This window comes from Budorcas taxicolor, chromosome 2 (genome assembly GCF_023091745.1).
Source record: "Budorcas taxicolor isolate Tak-1 chromosome 2, Takin1.1, whole genome shotgun sequence".
Taxonomy (NCBI): domain Eukaryota; kingdom Metazoa; phylum Chordata; class Mammalia; order Artiodactyla; family Bovidae; genus Budorcas; species Budorcas taxicolor.
Window position 1 is genome coordinate 148629317 of NC_068911.1, and position 15547 is coordinate 148644863.

The 15547-nt window shown below is 39.8% G+C and overlaps 1 protein-coding gene and 1 non-coding gene across 3 annotated transcripts in view; one reads left to right on the plus strand and one right to left on the minus strand.

Annotated features, from left to right (window-relative positions):
* The first annotated feature begins 8746 nt into the window (after positions 1–8746).
* Positions 8747–8869, plus strand: LOC128044068 (small nucleolar RNA SNORA40). The gene has a single exon (XR_008199046.1). It is a non-coding gene; the product is annotated as a small nucleolar RNA SNORA40 (small nucleolar RNA).
* A 3663-nt stretch (positions 8870–12532) lies between these two features.
* The window catches only part of PECR (peroxisomal trans-2-enoyl-CoA reductase), a 50869-nt gene continuing 47854 nt past the window's right edge, over positions 12533–15547 (minus strand). For both annotated transcript variants that reach the window (XM_052635675.1, XM_052635674.1), the window contains one exon: positions 12533–12916. In XM_052635675.1, coding sequence (XP_052491635.1) covers positions 12831–12916 — 86 coding nt within the window. In that variant the 3' untranslated portion in view covers positions 12533–12830. The remainder of the gene's footprint in view (positions 12917–15547) is intronic.

Consider the following 15547-nt stretch of genomic DNA (forward strand, 5'->3'; position numbering starts at 1 on the left):
GGGAAATGCAGAGCAACTGCCTTATGCAGTTTCCCTTTGGGAATATTTTGGGACTAGATAGAGGTGGTGGTTACAGAACACTGTGAACATACTAAATGCCACTGAATCATTCATTTTAAAATTAATTTTATGTCAATTTCACCTCCATTTTTTAAAATAAAAATGAGTTTTTAAAAAACCTCTTCTTTGGAAGCAGTGTGTTATATTAAAACTAACCCTCTACTGCAGGAGCCTTCACTTTCGAGTAACTTGTTTAGTCGCTAAGTCATGTCCGACTTTTTGCGATCTCGTGGACTGTAGCCAGCCAGGCTCCTCTGTCCTTGAGATTTCCCAGGCAAGAATACTGGAACAGGTTGACATTTTCTTCTCCAGGGGATCTTCCAGACCCAGGGATCAAACCCTGAATCTCCTGCACTGACAAGCAGATTCTTTACCACTGAGCCACTGGGGAAGACCCTTCTCAGTAACCAGGTATTATCAAAATATTGTTACTCTGTCCTCAAAGCAAATTTAGATTACACAAGGCAAGTCAGCTACTACTATTTGTTTCTAAAATCAAGCATCTAGTCAAGCAGACACTGAATGAATCAAAATTATGTATAACTATAAGCAACTCATTTAAATGTAATGAGTAATTTCTATTTACAACTAAAGGGTATCTTCCTTCAAAAGGAGTTTGAAATATTGTGATTCACACAGCCTTAAAAATTTGTTGAAATAAAAAATAATGTTCAGAGATGTTACAATCTCCAGAATGATTTGGAAAGGCACACTCCAAACGAACAATTTTTTTAAATACTTGATGAAAATCATTCATCTTTTATTGGTAAAACATGAATAACTGCATCTGATTGTTTTCCTTTAATGTTTTTGGTATTTGGAAAACAAGAAATAGCAAAAGTTCACGTTCTAGACAAGTGAGAGTCAAATCGACTATCCCGTCTCCCATCCTCTCTGAAAAAAGAACCACTTATAAATTTCATTGTTTTTTTAAAGCATTCCAAATTTGAAGATTTTGTATAAAATGCTTTCTAAATTTCAAAACACATTTAAAATGTACTATATAAGGAAATTTAAAATGTTAATGTTTACCTGAATTTTCAAGAATGCAATGATCTTTATTTTTTCTTCAGTACAACTTCTTCAATCTAATAATTTAAAATTTGAAGCATGGCATTTTGAATTCCATACAAGAATTTATATCTTTCACTAAAACTAGCTAAAATTTCATGTAAATATAAAACATGTGCTTTAGATTGAAATAAACTACATTTGAAGTGTGTTGTTTGTAAACCAAAGATGCCTTTTATGAATTGACTCCAAAAACTTAGACAATCCAAAAATATATACAAATCAACAGCAAAATTTCTACTTGATCTTTCTAGGCAGGATTTAAATGTCATATTTTGATGTTTTCCCAGTTATTGTGTATTAATTTAATTCTACTTGATCTTGCTATATTCTGGATATTTTCTCAAACAAACTTGAAGTTGGAACATTTGTATTTGTATACCATCAATGTAATACATATTTGAATTTACTTTTGAACTGTGATGTTGGAGAAGACTCTTGAGAGTCCCTTGGGCTGCAAAGAGATCCAACCAGACCATTCTAAAGGAGATCAACCCTGGGTGTTCTTTGGAAGGAATGATGCTAAAGCTGAAACTCCAGTACTTTGGCCACCTCATGCGAAGAGTTGACTCATTGGAAAAGACTCTGATGCTCAGAAGGATTGGGGGCAGGAGGAGAAGGGGATGACAGAGGATAAGATGGCTGGATGGCATCACCGACTAGATGTATGTGAGTTTGAGTGAAGTCCGGGAGATGGTGATGGACAGGGAGGCCTAGTGTGCTGCGATTCATGGGGTCACAAAGAGTTGGACACGACTGAGTGACTGAACTGAACTGAACTGATTCGAGAAATTGGAATTCTACCTTAGGGTTGCCTGTAAGTAAAATATGGATCATATACCTAGAAATGGGTAAAATGGCAAGCTATACTATATATATACTATAATTAATTATATTTAAAAATATATATATATATGGTGGTGGTGATTTAGTTGCTAAGTCATGTCTGACTCTTGTCACCCCATGGACTGTAGCCCACTAGGATCCACTGTCCATGGGATTTCCCAGACAAGAATCCTGGAGTGGGTTGCCATTTCCTTCTCCATATAATATATATGGCCACATCTTAAAAAGAGGAAAAAAAACAAAGATAGATCTATCTATCTATCTGAGAGAGAAAGAGAATTGTATTTCTGATTATTTACCCTATCAAAATATAGAACTATGTAGACCACTCAGTATTTACAAATAGCAATTCTAATTAAGACAGTAGTACAATCAAAAGGACATCATGTTCTTAATTATTTACTTTTAAAATAAAAGGACTCAGGTAGTTTCATGGAAGGTGATATAAAGAAGGATTGGGGGAATTCCCTGTGGCCCAGTGGTTAAGAATCTGACTTGTAATGCAGGGGACACAGGTTCAATCCCTTGTCAGGGAACTAAGATCCCACAGGCTGCAGAGCAACTAAATCCACGCACTACAACTAGAGAGTCTGTGTGATGCCATGAAAGGTCCCACGTGCCGCAACTAAGACCTGACGCAGCCAAATAATAAATAAACAGATACTAAAAAAAAAGGACTGAGGCTGCTAAGTCAGAGCAGACAAGGCAAATGGTTAAAACCAGGCGGGAAGTGTGATGAACACTGCCCACTGCCCAAAGGCTGGCACTCCAGGTCTAGTAACAAACCTGTTTGCAGATCTAGAAACTTAAACTCATATCTGTCTCTCCAGAGTTCTCAGAATTCAGGGGTGCTGAATCATGCTCACCAACTCACCAGAAGTGAAGGATGTAGCCTAGACGTACACACAACTCTCAAGCTGGCTGAAAATTCCTATACGCCAGACCAGCCCATTAGTTCCGTTTATCAAAGCGGCCCAGAAAATCAAAATTTATTTATTTTTGGACATGGTTTTGGGGGAAAGGGAAGTGGTTTAATTTAGCACTGAGAGTCTGATGTATCCTTCTGCAAAAGAGGGATGTATACACCATTAAGACACCGAGCAAAGCAGACATTTGCAGCCCAAGGAGGGGGTGTGTGTCTTATGGGCAGTGGTAGGTGAGCACTACTGTTGCTGGCCACGTGGGTTTTTCTTATGCTACCATGGTGAATCACTGTCCCACTTTTGAGAATGATCTATGTTTTTTTCTGTTCACATTAATATTTTCAATTAGATTAAAATTAACTTTCTGAGAAATGACAGGACATTTGGAATTTGCCCTAAAACTCTTAAAAATCAAGTAGGAGAGAAATAAAAATTTGGAAAAATATAGATCATTACTAAAACTGGGTTGGGGCATGATGATATTATTCTCTTTAACGTGTGTACAAATAGTTTTATTAAAATTTTTTCAAAATCTTATTTCAAAATTATTTCTTGATGTCTTGGTTCCAGTCATTCTCAGTATATTGCATTGGTCACAGGCTCTAAAGCTAAACTCCTTTCATTGAAATTTTACTTCTGCCATTTGCTGAGATCTTAAACAAGTTACTTGATTGTTTATGCCAGTTTCCTCACTGTAAAATACTGTTACTGATGAAACCTACCTCACATGGTTTTTGAATGGTTAAAATAAGATCATTCATGGAAGGTGCTGGGCATTGTCTGGCATATAGTAATCACTCAATAAATGCTAGTTATTATTATCCATCATTAGTGATTCTGTAGTTTGTGGGCAATGTATTTTCTATTCTCCAATTTGAGCTCAAAAGCAAACTACAAGGCCCATTCCCTGCCCACCCACCCCCCGCCCCCCCACCACACACACTTTGCTTGATCAGCAAAATGTACTCTTCTGTATCCACTGAAATCTCTCTAGTTTCATTCCTCCAAATGAAATGGTAAGAACTAATTAGTAAATATCGGATAAAGGTAGCCACCCTCTGAGGTCCCCTAATCTCCATCTCAACAATGTAGAAGAGAAGGCTGCTCCATCTCTCTTTCCTTCTCACCACAGTCAATCCCACTAACCCCAAATCCACACTCAATGCCTCACAAGTGAATCTTCTTGCAGGAAGAAATAGATTATCAGTTCAGTTCAGTTCAGTCGCTCAGTCGTGTCCGACTCTTTGCGACCCCATGAATCGCAGCACACCAGGCCTCCCTGTCCATCACCATCTCCCGGACTTCACTCAAACTCATATCCATCGAGTCGGTGATGCCATCCAGCCATCTCATCCTCTGTCGTCCCCTTCTCCTCCTGCCCCCAATCCCTCCCAGCATCAGAGTCTTTTCCAATGAGTCAACTGTTCGCATGAGGTGGCCAAAGTACTGAAGTTTAAGCTTTAGCATCATTCCTTCCAAAGAATACCCAGGGCTGATCTCCTTTAGAATGGTCTGGTTGCATCTCCTTGCAGTCCAAGGGACTCTCAAGAGTCTTCTCCAACACCACAGTTCGAAAGCATCAATTCTTCGGGGCTGAGCTTTCTTCACAGTCCAACTCTCACATCCATACATGACCACTGGAAAAACCATAGCCTTGACTAGACGGACATTTGTTGGCAAAGTAATGTCTCTGCTTTTCAATATGTTGTCTAGGTTGGTCATAACTTTTCTTCCAAGGAGTAAGCTTTTAATTTCATGGCTGCAGTCACCATCTGCAGTGATTTTGGAGCCCCCAAAAATAAAGTTTGACATTGTTTCCACTGTTTCCCCATCTATTTCCCATGAAGTGATGGGACCGGATGCCATGATCTTCATCTTCTGAATGTTGAGCTTTAAGCCAAATTTTTCACTCTCCTCTTTCACTTTCATCAAGAGGCTTTTTAGTTCCCCTTCCCTTTCTGCCATAAGGGTGGTGTCATCTGCATATCTGAGGTTATTGATATTTCTCCCAGCAATCTTGATTCCAGCTTGTGCTTCTTCCAGCCCAGCGTTTCTCATGATGTACTCTGCATATAAGTTAAATAAGTTAAATAAGCAGGGTGACAATACACAGCCTTGATGTACTTCTTTTCCTATTTGGAACCAGTCTGTTGTTCCATGTCCAGTCCTAACTGTTGTTTCCTGACCTGCATACAGATTTCTCAACAGGCAGATCAGGTGGTCTGGTTTTCCCATCTCTTTCAGAATTTTCCACAGTTTATTGTGATCCACACAGTCAAAGGCTTTGGCATAGTCAATAAAGCAGAAATAGATGTTTTTCTAGAACTCTCTTGCTTTTTCCATGATCCAGCGGATGTTGGCAATTTGATCTCTGATTCCTCTGCCTTTTCTAAAACCAGTTTGAACATCTGGAAGTTCACAGTTCACATATTGCTGAAGCCTGGCTTGGAGAATCTTGAGCATTACTTTACTAGCATGTGAGATGAGTGCAATTGTGTGGTAGTTTGAGCATTCTTTGGCATTGCCTTTCTTTGGGATTGGAATGAAAACTGACCTTTTCCAGTCCTGTGACCACTGCTGAGTTTTACAAATTTGCTGGCATATTGAGTGCAGCACTTTCACAGCATCATCTTTCAGGATTTGAAATAGCTCCACTGGAATTCCATCACCTCCACTAGCTTTGTTCATAGTGATGCTTTCTAAGGCCCACTTGACTTCACATTGCAGGATGTTTGGCTCTAGATGAGTGATCACACCATCGTGATTATCTTGGTCGTGAAGATCTTTTTTGTACAGTTCTTCTGTGTATTCTTGCCACCTCTTCTTAATATCTTCTGCTTCTGTTAGGTCCATACAATTTCTGTCCTTTATCGAGCCCATCTTTGCATGAAATGTTCCCTCTAATTTTCTTGAAGAGATCTCTAGTCTTTCCCATTCTTTTGTTTTCCTCTATTTCTTTGCATTGATCGCTGAGGAAGGCTTTCTTATCTCTTCTTGCTATTCTTTGGAACTCTGCATTCAGATGCTTGTATCTTTCCTTTTCTCCTTTGCTTTTCCCTTCTCTTCTTTTCACAGCATACTTCTTGGTTTAAGAAGAAGCTGTAGAAGCCTAACAGGGAACTGAAGAAACCTAACAAAGCAAAGATTTAATGTATAGCTCTTACTTCAGCGTGTTAAAATTACAGGGTAAGGAATTCTGATTAACTTCTACTCTGAATCATCCATAGAAATGACTTTTTAAAAAAATCTTTGCTATTTAAGTCCATGGTAATTAGTAGCATTTGAAAGAAGGTGATTCTGTTGAGTCATACTTAGAACTACAAACTCTAAATAAATGTGTGATTCAGTCAGGACAGATGAAAAAAGAAACAGAATGATTCAAAATATGCAAGAGAAATCAGGAATATTGTTTTTACTTGCTGATTTGAGTTTTTCCATTTTTACCAACTGGACATCATGTCTCCATTCAAATATATGAACTCAGGTATATCAGCGTTATCAGAATATCAGATGGAGTCCATCTCTTGCAACCCTTCATATTTACTCAACTGGCTTATATTAGAACTAACTGGTCATGTTGACTAAGCCAGTATGGGAGGCTGGCCAGGAGCTTGGATGGGTTACATCCAAGGTCTACAGGGCAGAATTCAGTTTAAGAAGCAATGGCTTTGAATCACCAAATACATATTCCATTTGGAATTGGTCTCCCATGCCCTCTGTCACATAAACCACTAGCTGTCCAGTGAAAAGTCCGCCTGTTTCTCCCAAATAACCCTTATTTATAACCAATTAACTCTTGCCCATGTCACCCTCTATCCAAGTAATTAATGAGATCATTTTTATTTTCTAGTTGTTTGTTTTTTAAAATTTTATTGGAGCATAACTGCTTTACAATGTTGTATTAGCTTCTACTGTACAGCAAAGTGAATCAGCTCTGTGCATACATATAGCCCCTCTTTTTTGGATATTCTTCTCATTTAGGTCAACACTGAGTCGTTTCCTGTGCTATGCAGTAGGTTCTCATTAGTTATCTAATTTATGCACCCAGGCATGCTAAGTCACTTCAGTCATGTCTGACTCCACGACCCCATGGACTGTAGCCTGCCACACTCCTCTGTCCATGGGATTCTCCAGGCAAGAATATTGGAGTGGTTTGCCATGCCCTCCTCGAGGGGATCTTCCAGACTCAGGGATCAAACCCAGGTCCCCTGCATTGCAGGCAGACTCTGTACCACTGAGCCACCTTATACATAGTATCAAGTGTGTATATGTCAATCCCAATCTCCCAATTAATCCCACCCTTCTTTCCCCCTTGGTGTCCATACTTTGTTCCCTACATCTGTGTCTCTATTTCTGCCCTGCAAATAAGAGCATCTATATACAATTTTTTATTTGGGGAATTTCTAAACTTATCCAGATGCGGAGAGACTAGTAGGATCAGCCATATACTGTATATATATACATATATAGCATATAGAGTATCTGTCACCTTGCTTTAACAATTACTGCCATGCTTCCAATGTTGTTTCATCTGCTTCCTGCCTCCCCACCACCATCTTTTCCTAAACTGGAGTATTTTAAGGCAAATCCCAATACCAATATTTCTTCCCTAATGGGTAAAGGCTTTTTAAAAAATGTAACTGCCATACCGTTAGCAAATCTAACTAAATGACCAGTAATTATTTGACATTACCTACTAATAACCAATCCACATTTAAATTTGTCAATTATCTCAAAGCTGTCACCAGAGTAATTAAGTGGTAGAAGCTAGGATTTGAACCCAGGCAGTTGGGACTCCGGCAGACTCTAAAATCCATAACTCATGGAAAGAGAGCCCACCAAGAGCTCTGCAGAAATGGACAGTAAAGGACAAAATAAGAAGGCGGAGATGATACAAGGAAGCAATAAGCATAAAAGTTATTAATAACCTCAGGGCTTCCCTGGTGGCTCAGTGGTAAAGACCCCGTCTGCCAATGTAGGAGACTCAGGCTCAGTTCCTGGGTTGGGAAGATCCCCTGGAGAAGGAAATGGTTAGCCACTCCAGTACTCTTGCCTGGAGAATTCCATCAACAGAGGAACCTGGCAGGCTACAGTCCATGGGGTCACAAAGAGTCGGATATGACTGAGCAAATAACACTTTCACTTATTGGCAACCTCAGCCAAGTGGCTTCAATCAGAAGGGACTTTTGAAATGTCTCCTTTTAGAGAACTGACAGCCTCCAGGAGAGTAGGTGTGGAGGCTGAACAAAGGTGAGGAGGCTCACTCTTGAGAACCAGGTGAGAGGGCAGAGGAGGAATCAGGAGATCTCCTGGAATGCAGTGCTGATGATGAAAGCATCAGGACCTGGCAGGTCTCCACAATCTGAACTCCTACTAGGGCAGAGGGCAGGCATGCCTCTTACTCAGAGGGGCATGACTGGGCTAACCAACAGATGGATTTAGTTGCCATACAAGTCATAAACAGTGTTGTCCACATGATTCAAACTATCCCTTTAGATAACTGGAGATAAGTATCCTTTTAGATGACTGGGCTAGTCAAAACAAGGGCTAGCTTTTGATCTAACACGCTAACTAGTGATTTAATCACTAGCTTTTGATCTAATATGACTTTTTTGAATGTGGTTCAAACCTTCCCTCTTATTTCAATAAACAGCCACTTGGTGAAGCGGAACCCTTGTAAACTAGGAGTGGAGACGAAATCCTGAGAGGAGAAACCACAGCTCAAGTTGGAGCTCTGCCGCCAGATCTTAGAAACCCAAAAAGGTGCTGCTCAGACAGGCTGGTGTTCCACCATTAACCACAAGGGGACACTTTTGAGCCAAGCACCTGGTAGTGTTAAATGGGATAGCACTTCTGTTTGTTTTTAATTTATAGACAAAGACTTATAGATAGGTGCAAAAAGAAATCCTCTTTTGCAACCCATAACTCTTTGCTCAGTGTGAGTTTTGATACAGATAAGAAGGAACATGACACTGAAAAGAGATTCAAGTGATGGGGGTATATCGGTGAACATAAAGTTTGCTTCCAGGAGTATAGAGCTGATACTCTTTCCTCGTATCTTACGCTTTTAAATTATCAGTTGTATTGATTTAGTACTATAATTTTAATGTTGACATGAAACAAAGATGGCTTCTTTGTTTAGGCTTTTATCTTAAGAACACCGTATTTGATTTTTAAAAGGCTTTTAAAAGGGTAGCTTTGAAGTGTGTCTGTATTCCATTGGAAAGCAAAGTATGTATGTGTTAGTCACTCATTTGTGTCTGACTCTTTGCAACCCCGTGGACTGTAGCCTGCCAGGCTCTTCTGTCCATGGGATTCTCCAGGCAAGAATACTGGAGTGGGTTGCCATTTCCTTCTCCAGGGGATCTTCCCAATCCAGGGACTGAACCCAGGTCTCCCACACTGCAGGCAGATTCTTTACCATCTGTTGGTCAGTCACTCAGTCATGCCCAACTCTTTGTGACCCCAAGGACTACAGCACGCCAGACTTCCCTGTCCTTCACCATCTCCTGGAGCTTGCTCAGACTCATGTCTATCGAGTCAGTGATGCCATCCAACAATTTTGTCCTTTGTCGTCCCCTTCTCCTCCTGCCTTCAAGTCTTTCCCAGCATCAGGTTCTTTTCTCATGAGTCAGCTATTCACATCAGGCAGCCAAAGTACTGAAGCTTCAGTTTCAGCATCAGTCCTTCCAATGACTATTCAGAAATGATTTCCTATAGGATTGACTGGTTTGATGAGCTCCTTGCAGTCCAAGGGACTCTCGAGAGTCTTCTCCAACACCACAGTCCAAAAGCATCAATTCTTCGGTGCTCAGCCTTCTTCACAGTCCAACTCTCACATCCATACATGACTACTGGAAAAACCATAGCCTTGACTAGATGGACCTTAGTCGGCAAAGTAATGTCTCTGCTTTTGAATATGCTATCTAGGTTGGTCATAACTTTTCTTCCAAGCAGAAAGCGTCTTTTAATTTCATGGCTGCAATCACCATCTGCAGTGATTTTGGAGCCCAAAAAATAAAGTCTGACACTGTTTCCAAGCTGATGAGAAAAGGCATTGCCGTCACCAGCAGGAGGAATCACAGCTTTTACAGAGTGGGGAGAGGGCGGAAGGGCACATATGGCCAGATGCCCTTCTGCCCCACTGTGACTGATCTCACCCATGTGGCAACTCTGGCGGTAACCCGAGGTATTTCCTGCCCATTCCTCTCCCCATCCCTCTTCTACAGGTGTTAGACACCACTGTGGTCTGAAGGCTATGGATGCCTTCTTGGGCTCCCTGCCCTTTATCCTTCATGGGCACATTCTCCAGACATCTCATGCACGTTTTACTGTGTCTTGGCACCTTCTTCTCTGAGAACCTCAACTAACACAAGCCACGAACTAAAGACCTGTGTGCGTGTGTGACAGAGAGAGAGAGAGAGAGGTGATAACACCCACAAAGGTCATCTTATCAACAACCTCTTTTGACATGAGTAACTATAGAAATGTCTTTTTTTTTCCCCCCTTAGATGTCCTTTTCTTCCTTTCTTTCTTACATGCCTTTAGTACCATGACCTTATCCTTGTTAGCACTTAAAATAATGGAGAATTTTATGCTAGAGAGGGTGCAGAGAAAAGGGAACCCTCCTATCGTGCTGGTGGGAATGTAAACTGGTACAGCCACTATGGAAAACAGTATGGAGGTTCCTTAAAAACTAAAAATAGAGTTGCCACATGATCCAACAATCCCACTCCTGGGCATATATCTGGAAAAGAGGAAAACTCTAATTCAAAAAGATACATTCACCCCAATGTTCACAGCAGCACTATTTATAATAGTCAAGATATGGAAGCAACCTAAATGTCTATTGACAGAGAAAATATGGTACATGTATACAATGGAATACTACTCAGTCATAAAAAGAGTGACATAATGCCATTTGTAACAATATGGATAGACCTAGAGATTATCATACTATGTGAAATGTCAGACAAAGACAAATATCACTTATATATGGAATCTTAATAATACAACCGAACCTATTTACAACACAGAAACAGACTCACATAGAAAATAAATTTATGGTTAACAAAGCAGAAAGGGGGGATTAATTAGGAGTCTGGAATTAATAGATATATACTACTATTACAAAATAGATAAATAAGGACCCACTGTATAATACAGGGAACTATATTCAGTGTCTTGTGATAACCCACAATGGAAAAGAATCTGAAAAAGAATATGTATATGTGTGTGGGGGCAGTGTGTGTGAGAATCACTTTGCTATACACCTGAAACTAATACATTATAAATCAACCACACTTCAATAAAAAGATAAATCAAAACTTAAAATTTATATTTCTGTATTTTTTATATATATATATATATATATTTTCTTTTTCACCACTGAACGTCGAACTCCTACCATAATGTTGAGCACACAGAATGGGCACCAAATTATTAGCTGAATGAATGAGTTCCATTCAGGAACATCCAGTCTACAGCAAAATTTACCAAGCAGTCGCAGAAGAACATTATTGACAAGGCACTGTTATGACACACAGAGATCCTGGAGTGCGGACTTCTAATTCTAGAACACAGATAGTGACCAGCTATACAGTCATGGTCAAACAAGAAGATCTAATAAGGAGTTGGAGCTAAGTTTAGTGCTACATAGGGCAGGCTCCATGTGTTAGATAGAAATAAGCAAATCTCAACCTAGGGAGATGTAAGAGGTCATCAACCATCAACAAGAGGTAATTTGAAAAGCAAGCCCTGCTTCTTTCATTTTCTGCACCAACCTGTGCTGGGGCCACCCTGCCCTTTAAGTCAACTTGTAATTCTTAGGAGCTATGAAGTTATCACCTTCAGAAGGCTACTATTAAAATGTAGTCTAGGAGGAAAAGATTTCTGCTACATACATAGCATGCACACAATGTTAAAGGGAGCTTGGGCTCACTCTCAAGGGCGACCCTCCCCAGTTCACACCCAAGAGTGAGCACCTCCTTACATGCGGCACCCACAGTGGTTCATTAGCCTCATTCTAGTCCCGGACCTGCTTGGGATGCTGATAAAATTGCAGATTCTGCAATTTCTGCAGCTGACACCCGTCCTGCCCCACCCCGCTCTGGGTTTGGTCAATCATATGCTTTGAACTGAGTGTTACTGTTAAAGAAACTACTTCACTTCAACAGGGAATAAGTCAAACAGGTTTCATTGATGAAGAGAAAAAAAAAAGAACATATACAGTTTGTAGATGACAATCCACAAATCAAGATCAATGGACAGAAAGGATCAACGGAAGGAAGAATACTGAACTCTAATACAGCTGCATAGATTTTAATTAAAAATATTTTTGCATATAACAGGAGAAACATGGAGAAAGGGGAATACTTTGGCTAAGAAATCAAGACACATATCAAGCAAAGGACGGAAAAAAATACCAGTTATGACTTCATTTTTCTTTTTTATTAACAGGGTTTGTACAAATATGACTTCATGAACAAACCACACATGAATAATTATATAAAGCTTTATTGATCCAAAAGTATTTGCCATCAAAAATGAGTCATTGTTATAAAAATCATAATGATGCCACAATTTAGATTTATTGTAATATTTACAAGGAGATATTAGAACCTTCTGGGAAATCATAATATCACTATCATTAACTTGAAACTATTTCATTTTTCAAAGACCTTTCCTAGAATTAAAAATATAATCATAAATTATGTTAATTTCCACTCCTAAATTTTTTTTATCACGAGTTAAAGGACATTGGTTGGCACTTAATGTATTTATTTCAGGAATAACTTTTGCATAGATGTAATTGATTAACATTAAAAAATCAGAATGTGAGTTTCCCATACAGATTATAAGTTCCTGTAAAGTACAGAAGTGCATTGTTAAGGCACTTGGGGACAAAGGACACTTCCATGTTTCTTTAGCTTACAGCTTGGCTTTATGGTTAGAAGACTCTTTTATGCTTTTGACAAAAGAAGGGTCCCCTCTTCCCTCAGGCCAGTTGTCATGATCTGTTAAATGGAAAACCTCAGGTCAGACACGAATCTATTAACCTCATCAGTTCTCTTAGTTCCCACCAAACCCATCTGTCATTTTCCCTGGATCACCCTTTTCTTAGCAAGAAAAAAGAAATCACTGGGACAGGTGGCAAAGGTTTTGAGAAAAATCTCCATTTGAATCCCATCTCTGCCACTTAGTAACTTTGTAGAAGTTACTTCTACAGGTTTGGAGAAGTGACTCTTGCTGAGCCTCAGTTTCCTCATCTACTAAGTAAGTGTTAGTCATTCACTTTGCGACACCATGGACTGTAGCCTGCCTGGCTCCTCCATGAAATTCTCCAGGCAAGAAAACTGAGCAGTTTGCCATTCCCTTCTCCAGGGAATCTTCCTTATCCAGGGATTGAACGCTGGTCTCCTGCATTGCAGGTGGATTCTTAACCAGCTGATCCACCAGGGAAATCCCCATCTATTAGAGGAGATAACAATACCTCTCTGTTAAAGCTGAGAGAGTCCATATGATCCCTGCATATAGCACTGGACATAAGTAGACATTCAACCAATCATACTTCCTTAGTAACAGTACCTTCTGAAACATGCTTAGTTTGTACCAGACACTTAGAGTTGCCCTCTCCCGGCATCCAGTCTCCCATCTCTTCTTTCCACTCAGAAAACCATGAGGTTCTGGAGAAGTGATCCTTGGATCACTGATTGATCTAAGTAAGTGCACTCTATTTCCCTTGCTGAGGTTACTGGTCAAGCATGGACACTTGCATAAGCTAGTACCAAGCAGAGAGAATCTCAGAATTTGGTTAGAAATGCTGAGAAAAAGTCATCCCCTCCCCTCTGTCTCTCTCCAGATGGGCATGAACAAAGAAGTATGGAGCTTCAGGAGTGGCAGGCACCAGGAGAGTCCATGTTAAGATATGGCCAACATTAAAAAGAGCAGCAAAAAGAGAGGGAAAAGGGGAAAAAATGCCCTCGATGAAATCAGTGAGCTGCAGAGTGAAGACTCACCTGTTATTTGAGACAATAAATTCCTGCATTTGCTTGAGACAGTCTAAGTTGTAACTAAAAGCATTCTATCTGATACAGTACCTTTAATGTGCATTAACTAATCTAATCCTCCCAACAGCTGATGAAATGAATACTGTAAGGGACCTCACTTTATAGAAAAGAAAATGAAGGCATACAGAAATAAATTTCCTCAAGAACATCAGCTAATAAGGGTATAGCTTAGCTTTCATCCCAGACATTCTCACTGCAGGACTGGCAATCTTAAAACTTCAGAACGAACAGCTGAATATTTCCACACATTATTTTAGGAGAGTATATTCTTAAAGGTAAGTCCAGGTGGCATAGTGGAAAAGCATCTGCCCGCCAAAGCAGGCAACGCAAGAGATGCAGGTTGCAAATCCCCTGGAGAAGGAAATGGCAACCCACTCCAGTATTCTTGCCTGGGAAATCCCATGGATAGAGGAGCCTGGCAGGCTACAGTCCACAGGGTCGCAAGGAGCTGGACACAATTGATCGATCAAACATGCACATATTCTTAAAAGGTGGATGAGGCCGCTTTCTTCAAAAACTTAAAAAATAGTTTTTTGTACTGTTTAAAAAAAACACAGTGTTATAATGACAAAGGAAAACCATTTCAATGGAGGCCTGGAGAAGTAGTCACCTAGAGGGGTTTTTTCCCCCCTCTAAAAATGAAAAGGGATGTACCTCGCTTTAACAAACACTGACTCAACTCCACTGGTGAAGGAGTGGAAAGATTCTCCCTCCACCTTTGTTACTTTAATACTATCAGAAAACAATATTGTATAACCATGCAGGCATTTCTATGTTTCCAAACGAGATCCTTAAAGAAACAGAATCTCATACACATTACTACAATGGTACTGTTAGTAAAAAATTATACTGGGGGGGAATAATGAGTAATATTATAGCTCCAAACCAATCAATGATTAATGCAAACAAGGGTTGAATCGTCAACTAGACTATTAGCACATGGAAGAGTAGGATGAAAAGAATAAGTCCTGAACAGCAAATTCAAGTACGTATATGCTACATCAACTACATTTTAATTTTGTGTGTGCGTTCAGTTGCGTTTGACTCTTTGCAACCCCATGGACTATATCCCACCAGGCTTCTCTGTCCGTGGGATCTTCAAGTCTAGAATACTGAAGTGGGTTGCCACTTCCTACTCCAGGGGATCTTCCCAAATCAGGGATTGAACCCAGGTCTCCCGTGTCTCCTGCACTGGCAGGCAGATTCTTTATCACTGTGCCACCAGAGAAGCCCTTTAGTTCACTGGCAATCATTTAATCAACTATCTTTGGCAACAGTTTGGACACATTTGAATTTCATATCCTTTTCTACATTTTGGGAGTGATTAGCTTGGACACGCCTTATTTCATGGATGTGTTTTGTCATGTATGATAAAACTGTGATACCTGACTAATTTTTTAGGATACTTTCAACTCCAAAGTTTGATGGTCTAGTCGTAAGATACACACATACACACATTTGCATGCAATATCTACATTAGACTGAGAGATATAAAATTGTTTTGTACATCAAAAATGAATGAATATAGCATATTCCTATGGTTTCCCTCAATCTATAACCCGAAGATACTGTAAAATA